At 46.5% G+C, this 13,675-nt stretch overlaps 1 protein-coding gene across 1 annotated transcript in view; it reads right to left on the bottom strand.

The window, feature by feature from the left end:
- SH3GL3 (SH3 domain containing GRB2 like 3, endophilin A3) overlaps positions 1 to 11,385 on the bottom strand; it is a 42,886-nt gene extending 31,501 nt beyond the window's left edge. The window contains exon 1 of the mRNA XM_033167540.1: positions 11,163 to 11,385. Within this exon, the coding sequence (XP_033023431.1) occupies positions 11,163 to 11,207 (45 nt within the window). The 5' untranslated portion in view covers positions 11,208 to 11,385. The remainder of the gene's footprint in view (positions 1 to 11,162) is intronic.
- Between the last annotated feature and the right edge of the window lie 2,290 nt (positions 11,386 to 13,675).

Genomic DNA, 13,675 nt, shown 5'->3' with positions numbered 1-13,675 from the left:
GCCATTCTTATTTTGGAAAATAGATATTTCCACAGGCGACACGTTCACAGGCACTGTTGACAACTCTCTAGACATGCCGCAGCATAAATTTTTGCAGCCGTTTTCACTGCTGCTGCTGCTGCTGTTGTTGTTTTGGCAAGAATTGCATTCATTTGTCCCAATTCAGTAGAGGAGATATGCACATGGGAGGAGTTTTTGCATGCGAGGCGTGTGTCTTGATGGAACTAGGTCCAGAAACACATCTCTGTACTGGGATACGTGTTTAAAGATAAGGCATCTAACTGCAGCCCCCTGTCCAGAAGAAGAAGAACATGGGGAGCTCCAAACAAAGTGGGGTGCACGTGCTGGGCCTGTCATCAATGACCCAGGTGACCCCACTTCGCATGAATCAAGTTCTTCGGTTAGCAAGGAGATTCTATCCATGCTTGCCTGAATGCTGTCAAGACTCTCCTTGCAGATCTCCGTGCTCACTACTTGAAAGGTCAGGAGTGGAGGGCATGTAGCCAGCACACATGAGTGCCCCCCCCCCGCAATTCCTGGATACAGTTGAGGGTTTACACGTTCTTTTGAATGTCTAAGGAGGGACGGCATTGAAGGGAGAACAATCCATCGCCATTCCCATGGGCATTCATTGTGTATTAATAATAATAATAATAATAATTATTATTATTATTAATATACCGCCCTATACTTGGGGGTCTCAGGGCAGTTCACAGAATTATTACTTATATCCATAGACAAAAGTACAGTGGCACCTCGGATTCCATACGCTTCAGGTTACAGACTCTGCTAACCCAGAAATAACGCTTCAGGTTAAGAACTTTGCTTCAGGATAAGAACAGAAACTGTGCTCTGGCGGCGCAGCAGCAGCAGGAGGCCCCATTAGCTAAAGTGGTGCCTCAGGTTAAGAACAGTTTCAGGTTAAGAACGGACCTCCGGAACGAATTAAGTTCTTAACCTGAGGTACCACTGTACCAATCATACTAAGTCATATAGTTCAGATCAATATCATTCACCCTCCATTGCAAACCAGGTTTGTTATCAAAATTTACAGGATTTCAGCTGTTTGCAATGAACAAATCAAACAAAAGCAACAATAATAGCTCAATACAGCAGATGCTTCAAGTGGTTCCCCAAAATTCAGCTGAAATTGCAACTTATACTGGCTTCTCTAGTCTGTTATTCAACCCAAACAGGTGTTCTCTCAAGCACACCAGATGCAACTGCAACTAAGCAATATTTGGTGGGTGGGTGGGTGGGTGGGTGGGTGTGTAAAGAGACCTTGGCCCCTAGGAGTTGGCTCCCATACATGGAAAAATTGACCCAAGGGAATGCAGCCATCATGATTAAAAAAATGACCCCCTACTATGGATTTATGGCATGCCTTTCTCTGGTGTCATTACAGATAAGGAGTGAGCTGTACAAAGGGGCAAATGGCTGCTGAGCTGCACCCACCACTGTGAGGCCTGAGGAGGTGATGATGATGATGCCTCCCCAGCTGCTGTTATTGGCTGTGGACTTCCTGTGATGTCACAAAAGCACATGGCAACTCAGTGGATATACAAAAGCAGCCCAAGGGGAATGCTGAAGCAAAAGCTTGAGGAGGACACAGTGGACAACAGCCGTGTTATTCAATACTTGGTGCCTCCTTCCACAGGGAGGCGAAGTGGCAGATGGAAGGAGGTAATCACCCATCAATGGGATGCTGTGAAGCAACAAAAAGGCAAGTGTACCTGCTGAGCAGGATCGCGGCTTAAAAGCGGCTGATATTCATGGCTGGAAGCTGGCGACGGACCTGGCAGAAGCTGGCAGTCAGGGGTGTAGGAAGGGGTGGGGGGCGGTTTGCCCCAGGTGCCCTCACTAAGGGGAGTGACATTATAATGTTGGAGGACTGGGAGAGGCAGTGGAGGGGAGGTATTAAATTTACTGCATGTAATGTATTAAGAGAGAATATTATGAAAATGATATATAGATGGTATTTAACCCCAGTGAAATTAGCTAAGATGTATCATGGATTAAGTAATGAATGTTGGAAGTGTAAAAAAGTAGAAGGTACCTTCTATCACATGTGGTGGATGTGCCCAAAGGTAAAGGTCTTCTGGGAGAAAATTTATAATGAACTTAAGAAAGTGTTGAAAAACACATTTACTAAGAAACCAGAGGACTTCCTGTTGGGCATAACCAACCATGAGATACCCAACAAAGATAGAATATTTTTTATGTATGCCACAACAGCTGCTAGGATTTTGATTGCTAAAAACTGGAAAGGTGAAGAGCTCCCAACAGTAGAAGATTGGCAGATGAAGTTGATTGAACATATGGAACTCGCAGAACTGACCGCAAAACTCCGAGACCAGAGGGAGGAGAAGGTGCAAGAAGACTGGAAGAAATTTAAGGAATATTTGAAACGACGTGAAAAGCTAGATATCTAAGATTGAAATCAGTGGACATTATAGGCGATAGCATTAAAATGTTAGTTTAAAATAGTATATAAGAAGTTAAGATTGTGATTTCTTTTTATGCTTTGTATTATGGTGATGAATAAATTGATAGAGATAAAATGCTAGATTAAGGATTAAGATTAATTGTAAAATAAGAGTTAAAGTAGTTACAAAGTTACTACAGTAAAATAGAACTGAACGCAGAAGAGAGGACGTGAGGAAGTCCCCCAAGTAAGATTAGAAATAAGATTTTAATAATTAAATTGGTGTATTTTTGTTGTAGGTGGGTAGTCAGGTAATGTATTTGTTTCTTTTGTTTGTTTCTACTATTTTGTATGTATTTTTTGTAGTATGTATGTATTTTCTTTGTTATGTGTTGAAATACCAATAAATTTCTTGTAAAAAAAAAAGAAAGACATTAGGCGCGCTGTTCCCTGCGACTCCCAAGCCTACCCTGAGCTGTGGAATTCCTCCCTCCCCCCTTCATTTTGACAGCTAGGGGGAGGCATGGGAGTCGTGGGCGGGCGGCGCACCAAATGTCCGCCATGGGTGGCTTGCTCCATCCCCAAGAGCGGCTCGCTCCGCCCCCAGCTGCAGGGCATGCGCATTGCTCCGGGCACCAAAGTGGCTATCCTGAACCTGGGAGGGCACTCAGGATGTTGCAGGGCTGAGGTTTGTGCATGTAAGCCGATTGAAATTCACCTTCAGAAGGCTGTTGACAAAAGCTGTGTGGATATTTGTGGATTGGTGCTGGGGTAAGTATGAATGGAGAGTAGACGCAGGTCACCCACCAGACATCATGGCATGCCTGGGAATTACATGTTCAGGGAGTAGTGTTGGCTGCCCTCTGGGTGAATGAACCACTGGATATTCATGGGAGGAAGTTGACAGGCTGGTCAGTGGAGATGCCTGGATGATGCTGTTGAATGAGGGCCGTTCCCCTCACCGTATCTGTGTTTGCCTTTCATGGATGTCCGAAGCCGATGAAGGGGACAACAGAGCTTAAGCAAACCATCTTCTACTTCTAAATCAACAAATTTCTAAATACATCTAAGCAACGTTCATGACATTCTTCTTTCCAGTACCAGGATAGGAGGCTGGGCAGATGCATCCCTAGCAGTTGCCACTGGCTACAAACTTCCTGTGATGTCACAAACACACATGGCAGCTAAGGGGAAAGAGGCAGTTGCTAGTGGGAGGAGGGTGGAAGAAGGGAGAAGTTCCAGTAGAAGGTTCAGGGGAAGTTGGGATAGGCAGGGCCAGCTGGGTATGCAGAAGTTGAATATGGCTTGACTCCCTTCTGTCTACTTGTGTTCAGGGGCGTACCCAGGATCAAAACTAGGGGGGGGGGGCAAGCCATGGTCGTTCAGGTTCAAAAACAAATACAGCTTCAAAAAACAGAAAAACTCCCCCACCCAAACAGAAAGCCCCAAATGGCTGAAAAACTCAGTTTCCCAGGTTACTCAGTCCTCGCAAAGGAACTACTCACCATACAAGGGAACTCAGTTTCCCAAGCTCCCTTGCAACGATGAATCCCGGCAAATTCAGAAACTGTTCCTCTCTTGCCAGCACGATGTAGCGTGGATACAAAAAGCAGGCAGATGAGGAAGGATGAGAACCCAGGCTAAGACCATGGTCAGCCCTCGGATTCGCCCCCTGACACTGCCCAAGTCTCAGCCTGCATCCCCAATTGACCAAGCAGGGTGCAGGCTAGGATCCAGTCTCTGATAGGCACACCAACTCTTTGTCGGCATGAGGGAGGGGGAAACAGCCGGCGCAACACACACCCACACACACACACACGCACACACAGTGGCCAACTGTGCCTCGGCAAGAGGGCAAGAGCTCAATTGTTATTGAGATTTTGGGAGGGGGAGAAAGACCAGTCGTTGAGCTTTTTTTCAGGAGGAGAACTTTTTTCCCTTTTAGGCTGCCGATAACCTTTTTTTTTTGTTTCTGGGGGGGCAGCTGCCCCCCCTGCCCCCCTGGGTACGCACATGCTTGTGTTGCCAACGTTTTGTTCTCTCAAGGCTCCTGTACCTGTCTCACCTAGATCGCTTTGCAGAGCCCCAACCCCAGCCCACCAGGCATTCTCCAGGGGTTCAGAGAACTGCAGGGAAGCTTTTGCAGCGACATTAGACTTTCTGCAACCTCCCTTCCAAGACAAGCCAGTTTGTGGAGGGTGTGGGGATCCTGAGTTGCAGCACAGGTGGACAGAGAAGGTGCGGGGATCAGCAAAGCCCCTTGCGAGTTGGAATCTAAAAACATCCAGAGAGCGCCAGATTGGGAACGGCTGCTTTAAGCAAACAGAAGTCGCAGTTGTTATCCTTGCTTCGAGGAAGGACCTGATCTTGCCTCTGAAATGTTTTATTTTTTTTCCATTACAAAAGCCTTAACAAAGAAACAAACAAAAACCCTGAAAGCCAGCCTGTGATAGGAAACAAGTACCGGTAATACCCTCGCAGTATTAAGGATTGATCAAAAGGGAAACTTCACGCATCGTTCTAAAAGTATCTTGCGTTTTTATCTTGTGAAGTGCCCTGAAATAAATAAATAAATAATTCTATTATTTATACCCGGCCCATCTGGCTGGGTTTCCCCAGCCCCTCTGGGCGGCTCCCAACAGAACATTCAAAACACGATAAAAGATCAAACATTAAAAACTCCCCTAAACAGGGCTGCCTTCAGATGTCTTCTAAAAGTCAGATAGTTTTTTTATTTCCTTGACATCTGATGGGAGGGCACTCCACAGGGCAGGCCCTCTGCCTGGTTCCCTGTAACCTCGCTTCTCTCAGGTAGGGAACCGCCAGAAGGCCCTCGGAGCTGGACCTCAGTGTCCGATGGGGATGGATATGCTCCTTCAGGTATACTGAAGATTGCCAAAGTCCTGCTAGACTCTGTCTGTCATTTTGGCAGGATGTGAATTAAATTAGATGAATGAATGATGGGGGGGGGGGGAACTACTTTGACCTCAAGGGACTAAATGTATCCTTATCCAATGCATCAGAGTATCGGATGATGCCACAGTGTGAGATTTAATTTTTTGCTGCGGTAGCATGATTTGTTGAAGTCACGCAAACATTTCTTAACCACAGTCATTGATGTGGTGTCAGACTAGGATAAACAGCTAACTCAATTTATTTAAATAATAATAGCAATAATAAACACTGCAGCCCAAGATTCTTAGGAGCCGTCTTAAGACACCCTGAAGAATCAAAGGGCAGAGTAGAAATTAACAACGGACGGAATAAGAATTAACGGCAACACAGGCATGATCCATTCAAGGTCGGGGTGGCAGGAAGCCAACAGTTCTACTACTCCACTAGCTCCTTGGACATCCCTTGCCATCATTGTGGACCTGAGGCTGAGCCAGACTGGAGGCCAATGACATCCCTCTTGGGCTATGGCAGCTAGACAGCATTTGCTATTTTGATACTCTTCTTTAAACGACTAAACAACAACAACAACAGTAGTCTTGTTTCGTCTCTCAACCTCCTCTATTCTTGACGCAGAAAAGCAAGAGGCATTATCAGAATTCAAGGACACAAATTCCAGCCAGATAAAAGCATTCGGGACATGAAGCCAGATCAGTGAGGGATCTGGCCTGCAGAAAGCTCCAAGGCCTAGAGAAGCCTGGAGGGCTGCGTTTGCACCCCCCGCATTGAGTTTCCTCACCCATGCAGTAAAAACAAGGTGGCAGAGCAGACTGTACCACCTCAGACTGGGGGGGGGGGAGGGGAGAGGCAACCATTTTTGAATATTGCCAGCTGCATATCAGGGTCACAACAATTCCTAAACGCTTGCTTCCCATTGGGAGGGACAGGCTCTGGAGCCAGCCTCCTGGTGACCCAGCAACCAATCAGAGCTTGTTGGAACGTCAGCCAATCAGGAGGTAGTGGCAAGTCCAAAATACAGAACTCCAGTGGCCTGGCTGTTAACCAGATGTTTGGTGGTTTGTGGCCACCCAGGGAGGTGGTGGGCAGGATTCCCACACTGCAGGGGGTTGGACTAGATTACCCTTCTGGTTCCTTCCACCTCTACAATTCTATGAATCTATGACTAATAATAATAATATTATAATAATAATTAATAATAATTTATTATTTATACCCCGCCCATCTGGCTGGGTTTCCCCAGCAACTCTCGGCGGCTCCCAACCAAATATTAAAAACACAATACAGCATTAAACATTCAAAACTTCCCTAAACAGGGCTGCCTTCAGATTTCTTTTAAAAGTAATATAGTTGCTTATTGCCTTACAGGTAGGTAGCCGTGTTGGTCTGCCATAGTCAAAACAAAATAAAATAAAAAAATTCATTCCAGTAGCACCTTAGAGACCAACTAAGTTTGTTCTTGGTATGAGCTTTCGTGTGCATGTATCTGAAGAAGTGTGCATGCACACGAAAGCTCATACCAAGAACAAACTCAGTTGGTCTCTAAGGTGCTACTGGAAAGAATTTCCTATTTTAATTCCTTGGGGCTTGTCCTGCCACCTTTCTCCAGGGAAAACCTGCTGTTTACTGTTGAATGGGAACAATCATCAATCAGTTCTGCCCAGAGAAAAACCTCTCAGACCTGTCTACTAGAAAGCATGGGATAACCTCTTGGACCTGAGCTTTCTAGGCGCAAGACAAGCAGAAGTGAGGAAAAGCCCTGAATGTAATTAAATTAAATGTCAAATTCTCCCCTGCCCAGCACCAAAAAAAGTAGCTCCTCATTAGTTTTAAGCTTCTGAGTGGGGAGTAAGTGGACAAAGGTATCCTTCACATAAGCAAAACTCTTGGTTGCCACGTAATAATAGAGAGAGGTCTGCAGCAAACAATTCAAGCAGACCTCTCTCTAGTGGCTCCTGAACGATCGAAAACCAGAAAACTGGAAGTGATTGTTCCAGTTTTCAAACACGCTTTGGAACCCAAATATCCGACGCGACTTCCACAGCTTCCAGTTGGCTGCAGGAACTTCCTACAGCCAATCAGAAGCCATGCCTTGGTTCCCGAACGTTTTGGAAGTCGAACATTTGACCTCAAAGGTACGTCTGTAATTGACTCAGTGTAGCTGTGTCCTCTATCCCAGTCTCCATGCATCAGCACTGGTGACCACACGCTTGAGGTGGTAGACGATTCTGTCGACCTGGGCTCCACCATAACCAGCAACCTCTCAATCAAAGCTGAGCTGGTCAAGCATATTGGCAAGGCAACTACCGCAATGGCTCACCCCTCCAGAAGGGTATGGGGAAATAACATTGAATACCAAGATGAAGGTCTACCAGGCTTGAGTGTTGAGCATGCTGGTTTATGGAGGTGAGTTGTGGGCAACTTATACCAGCCAGGAGTTATACTTCCAGGAAGATTTGGGGCATCACTTGGCAAGACAGCTCTCTCAAACCAATACGTCCTCTCCCAAGCCCACATTCCCAGCATATTCACACTTCTGCCTCAACGACGTCTACGCTGGCTTGGACATGCCCATAGAATGAAAGATGGTAGGATTCCCAAGGACATGCTGTATGAGGATCTGGTTTCCGGCACCAGGCCCATTGCCAGACCAACTCAACATTACAAAGATGTCTGCAAACGTGACACAAAGGCTGGCAACATCAATCCTGCCCCCCATGTGGAAATCCCTTGCAGATGGCTGCCGCGTGTGGATCAGTCAGGTTGTGTATCCGCAGCAGTGACCAGAGGAGAGATGACCACTGGGAGAAAAGAGAAATGCCATGCTACACTTGCATCAGCACAACCGGATGGGTGCTTGCCTTCCCTTTCAATTATATGGGATCGAATCCCACCAGAAAACAGTGCAACACAAAGGTTTAAGAGAACAAAAGGAGCTCAGACAAGTTTGAGCAGCCTGCTAACTGAGCCCAGGAACAAAACTTATCACCAAAGTCATTTGAAACCATTTTACAGGCATCTCTGCCCACACATGCCTATGTTAGTCATTTATTTGCAGTACATTCTCAACCAGAATGGGAAGGAATGCCACTGTGCCAACATGCAAAGAGTTGCTAGCCAGTTCATCTTGTTTTCACACACTATAGTCCAGAATGGTGGACTAAGATGGGGAAGACTAAGGTTCAAGTTGCCACTCAGCCATGAAACTAGTTGACTTTAGTTAAAAGCCTGCTCAGGATTGGATTTGGATTTATAAACCGGATAACAAGCAATATTTATCTCTAATCCATACCTCAAAATTCTCCCATTGGTACTGTTTGCTGAAATCTAATCACACCAGAGCTCAATTCTTGCAGTCTCTTAGCTTTGCCTCCCTGAGAACTGCATTCACAGCTCTCCCTTTTCAAACAATGCTTACATCTGTCTTAAATGGAAGATACAGAAAAGTTCCAAGACATTTAAGACTTTGTATTTGTGGGGTAGGTGAGGTAGAAGATCTCCCCCATTATATACTCCATTGTCAGCTCTATCAAAACCCCAGAGAGAGATTTTTGGAACAGATGCTGGCACCGCTACAGGGACAGAACTCTGAAGTGAAAATGTATAATCTGATTGCGATCCGCTTGTCACAAACAAAACAGCCCTATTTGCTAAAGCCGCTAAAAGTATTTGCGCTAGCTATATAAAAGACAATGCCATAGACTGTGCAGGCAATTCATTAATATGACTTATTGTAAGTGGATGTATATCTCTGGGTTTCTTTCAACAGGCTTTAATTGACTTGCTGGATATGTAATCGAATTTGTAATGGCTTTTTGTCAAACACAATAAATGACTGGATTGGAAATAGTTGACTTTGGGCCAGTCAACTATTTCTTGGCCTAAACTATCACAGAATTGGGAAAACTGGCATGGGGTGGTGTAGAAGAATCAGGTACGTGCCCTTGAGATCCTTGGAAGAAAGGTGGAATATATATCTAATTAACAAACTGTTGGCAAACTAGAGGTCTGTTTTAGAAGCCCAAGTTTGAAAGGCACTCTCACACTTTGACCATTTGTAGCCCAACGGTCACATTTACATGCAGAAGGTCCCCCAGGTAGGACTAGGAAAGAGTACCTGCATGAGACCCTGAAGAGCTGCTGCCAGTCAGTGCAGACATCACCAAGCTAAATAGACCAATGCTCTGACTCGATATAAGGCAGTTTCCAACACCAAAATGGACTGGATCATTTGGAATCACTTCAAAGCTTCGCAGCACAACAAACCACCACCTAACCATGCTGCAAAGAATTAATACGACGATACCTTTCTCTTTGGCAATGGAAGAAGGGCTTGGGGGTAAATAGAAGAAAGGAGGAGATACAACCAAATGTATGTAAAGAAGAAGAGAACAGCATCCTAGCAGATGAGAAAAAAGGTAACGGGCAGATAAAAGTCTATAGCGGAATAGGAAGTCCATTCACTAATGTACAACAAGGGTAGGGAACCTTTCTTAGTCCACCTCTTGCACCCTTAAGCAAGCCAAAGCCAAAGCCCACATTTGTTCCAGCCAACCATAAATGCTCAAGGAGGATGTGAGGCTGAGCTGGTGAGTCATGTTGCTTAGTGAGGGTTCTGAGGGCCACATAGAAAGGCCAGGACAGCTCGAGGCTGCCCATCCCTGATATCCAGGATTGAGGGAGGCTGAGAGAGGCAAACAGGACTTCTCTTTCAGAAAAATATAAATCCACAGCAAATCTAAACCAAAAAACCCCACAATATCCCCTCCAAAGCACGAAGCACTGGAAAACACACATCACAGAACCTTGTACAAACCAACCAGCATGTTGATCTGGAGATCTACCAACCAACATCATTGGCATATAACGGGCACCCAGCCCAATCATCCAAGATGGTCTGTTTAATTCCCATGTGTTAGACTAAGCAGGACTATGGAGCGAGGGGTGGACAAGACAGAAGCATGGGCTTAATTGCATACAAATACAGCACCTAGCACAAGAGCAAGAGAGGCCTGGAAATACAGAATCAGAAATAATAACCAACCCACCAATGCTATTATGGCATGGAAGATGCTAAATTGGCTTGGAAGGTAAGAATTAAACAGAAATAGGTTGCTTACTCAACATAGCTTAATCCAGAGTAAGCATGATCACCTCCAGAGGAGGGGGAAAGTTGAATTCCCTGATAGGGGTTACTCAAGAGTTAAACTGGATATGGCAAAGGAGTTGCTATGCCTAGGAGAGCAGGAAAAGGATTCCCCAAAGTGATATCTGGACTTCCTTCCTTCACCTCTCCCCACATTCTCTCTCTCTCTCTCCCTCTCCCTCTCTCTCTGCATACAAGGATGTGTTCCCTAAATATGTACAAACATCACAAGCATAGCATTTGCAAAATACGCATCTGGCTACAGGGGTCCATGGGGGACCAGTGACTGGCTACAACTCTTTTCTGAGCAAACACAAATTCCCTTCCACATCATGTGCAAAATGGCCCAGGAAAAGAGCCCGAGTCTAATGCACCCAGGAAAATCTGATTGGAAAATCCAACAGGCAGCACATTCCCCGAGATCCTCAGGTGGAGCAATTCACTGGTGAAACGCAGAGCATCTACTCTGCATATCAAAGGTCCCGGGTTCAACCACTGCCAGCATCTCCAGGTCGGATTGGCTGCTGCCAGCCAGTGTAGGCAATACGGAGCTATAGATAAGACTCGACAGAAAAGAGCAGGTGATAAAAAGTGCTATGCAATTCCTCCGAGCTTGGCATGGAGGGTTGCAAGGTTTCTACAAAACAAACCATCTTCCTCAGCGCCTAAAGCTTCTCTTACCTGGCTGGCTTTGTGGAACTGCTTCTTCAGGCCCGCCACCGACATGATCCCTCCGCTCCGGGCGCAGCAAGAGCTGCACGCCGGCGGACTCTCCAGCCAAGGGGAAGCAGAGGCGTTTCCAGGGCCGATGCCCCGGCCGAGAAGCTGGCAAGAGCTTTCCTCCTCGGGCTGCTCTGCCAAGGCAGCCGCCCGCTCCGTCGCCACCCGGGAGCGCGCGCAGGGGAGGACCAGAGCATTCCAAACATGCTCCACGCCCGCACGCCCATTGGCCAGCGGAGACCACTATGCAAATGAGACGGAAGGCAGCTCGCCCGGCTATTGGTCGGTTCGCTGGAACCTAAGCAAAAAAACAAACCCGAGAGAACTTGGCGGGGACGCCCACGCTCCGTTATCGCTTAGAGACGGCGAGGGAGATGGAGCTGCGCGAGCGGGAGGCGCCACGTCGGAAGCGAGAGACGCGGGTGCGCGAGAGGGCCGAGCGAGGATGGCGAAGCGGAGGGCGCCTATGCTGCTCGGGCGGCGGAGGTGGCATCCCGATGCTTTCTAGGGGCTTAAGAAAGAAGGCTATTCGAGGTCAAGGAGACAGCTGGATTTTTATTTCCATTTCCAAAAAGTCTTATTTGCAAGCCAGCAGGAACTGCAAAGTAGGCTAAGCTCAGGGTCGTTTCACACGTAACGCAGCAGCAAGCCCGGGTTTGCTGGCACGTGTTCCCTCCCAGCAGCTGCTCCTGCCTGTTTGGAGACCACACTAGGGCGGTGCACGGGTTTCCCAGCCGCCGTTTATCACGTGTTCAGGGCTGCGCAAGAAGTGGGCTTCTGCACCCGCTTAACTGTGGCCTTTATCCTGCAAAGACCACATGTGACCTTCTGCCTGGAGCGGTCGTGGGTGGTTGCGTGCAGTTGCCGTACTCACTTCGCTTACTTAGTTTTGCTAATGGATTTCTATCTCACCGTTCTCATTCGTTGTCTAAAGCAGCTCATATATGTATTTTTTAAAAAGCACACAGCAATATTAAGAGACTATGACACAGGAAAAGTAATGAGCAACAGCAAATAGGAACATCAGCAGGACTTTTTTTTACATCAGCAGGACTTCATTAATTTCTGTTCCTGTTCACACCGGAGGGTGTTGACAGGGTGAGGATGCCTTTGCCGCTTTGCAAAGGTGTTCACACCTTGGTCAAAGACAAGGTAGGAATGGCTTAAGGCTCCAATCAATGTGAAGGTGGTTTGAGAGAAAACAAGTCAAACAGTAATATTTTATAACAGAGAACAGGATCCATATGCATTTTTTATAATCAGTGAACATGGATTTAAAAACTGGAAATACAACATGTAGATCGGAGTCCTTAAACTGTTCCTAATTTGTCTCTAGCTAAAGTGTGAATATGAGCCATTTTAGGCTTACCTTAGTAAAGGACCCCTGGACGGTTAAGTCCAGTCAAAGGCGACTATGGGGTTGCGGCACTCATCTCAGTTTCAGGCCGAGGGAGCCAGTGTTTGTCTGCGGACAACTTTCCAGGTCGTGGCCAGCATGACTAAACCGCTTCTGGAGCAACGGAACACTGGGATGGAAGCCAGAGCACACGGAAACGTCATTTACCTTCCCGCCACAGCAGTACCTGTTTATCTACTTGCACTGGTGTGCTTTCGAACTGCTAGGTTGGCGGGAGCTGGGACAGAGCAATGGGAGCTCACCCCTTTGCACAGATTCGAACTGCCGACCTTCTGATTGGCAAGCCCAAGAGGCTCAGTGGTTTAGAATCAGAAGGGGTGGTTCAGCCTGAAAATCAAGATGAGTGCCACAACCCCATAGTTGCCTTTGACTGGACTTAACCATCCAGGGGTCCTTTACCTTTTACCTTTACTAGCCATTTTATGTTGTTAACTGCAGTGAGCAGGGGTACGAACTTGAACAAAATATGGAGGGGGGGCAGGTAAGCGCCTCTCCACATAATCACATGACATGGTGCAGAACACCATTTTAATGGCAATGCCCATCAGCTTTGGGGGAACTTGTTCCCCTTAAATATTTTATTGGGGGAAGCCCAAGACCCCTCTGCCCTTAGCAGTTGGCTCCTATGGCCCTAAGATCTATGGGTATACGGCGGTATACACATTTAATTAATAATAATTATAATGCCACAATAATGTGATATTATTATCAAGATAATAATGTGAAGACACCCTTAGCTGCCAACGTATCTGGGGGGTGGGGTGGGCAACAGCAGCATTAACGTTCTATGCACGTGTACCCAGAAGAAAGTCCCACTTAATTCAGTTGTTCATACTTCCAAATAAGAGTGCATGCTTTTACAATCCAATCCTAAATGGTGACTAAACAGCAGGATTAAGACTCCTAGTGACCTACTGATGCAAAAGAGAATGGTCTTAGAGTTCTGATTCCCTCTTCTCTCCATCTGCTATAGGTATAGGAGCCTGGTCCTCTTTTCATCTGTCCACCCTAGTAACCCGCCATGCAGTATTGTTGTTCTTGTTTAGTTGTGTCCGAC

This window comes from Lacerta agilis, chromosome 13 (assembly GCF_009819535.1).
Source record: "Lacerta agilis isolate rLacAgi1 chromosome 13, rLacAgi1.pri, whole genome shotgun sequence".
In the NCBI taxonomy this organism is placed as follows: domain Eukaryota; kingdom Metazoa; phylum Chordata; class Lepidosauria; order Squamata; family Lacertidae; genus Lacerta; species Lacerta agilis.
The sequence above is the reverse complement of the archived record's forward strand: the minus strand, read 5'-3'. Positions and strand labels throughout refer to the sequence as shown.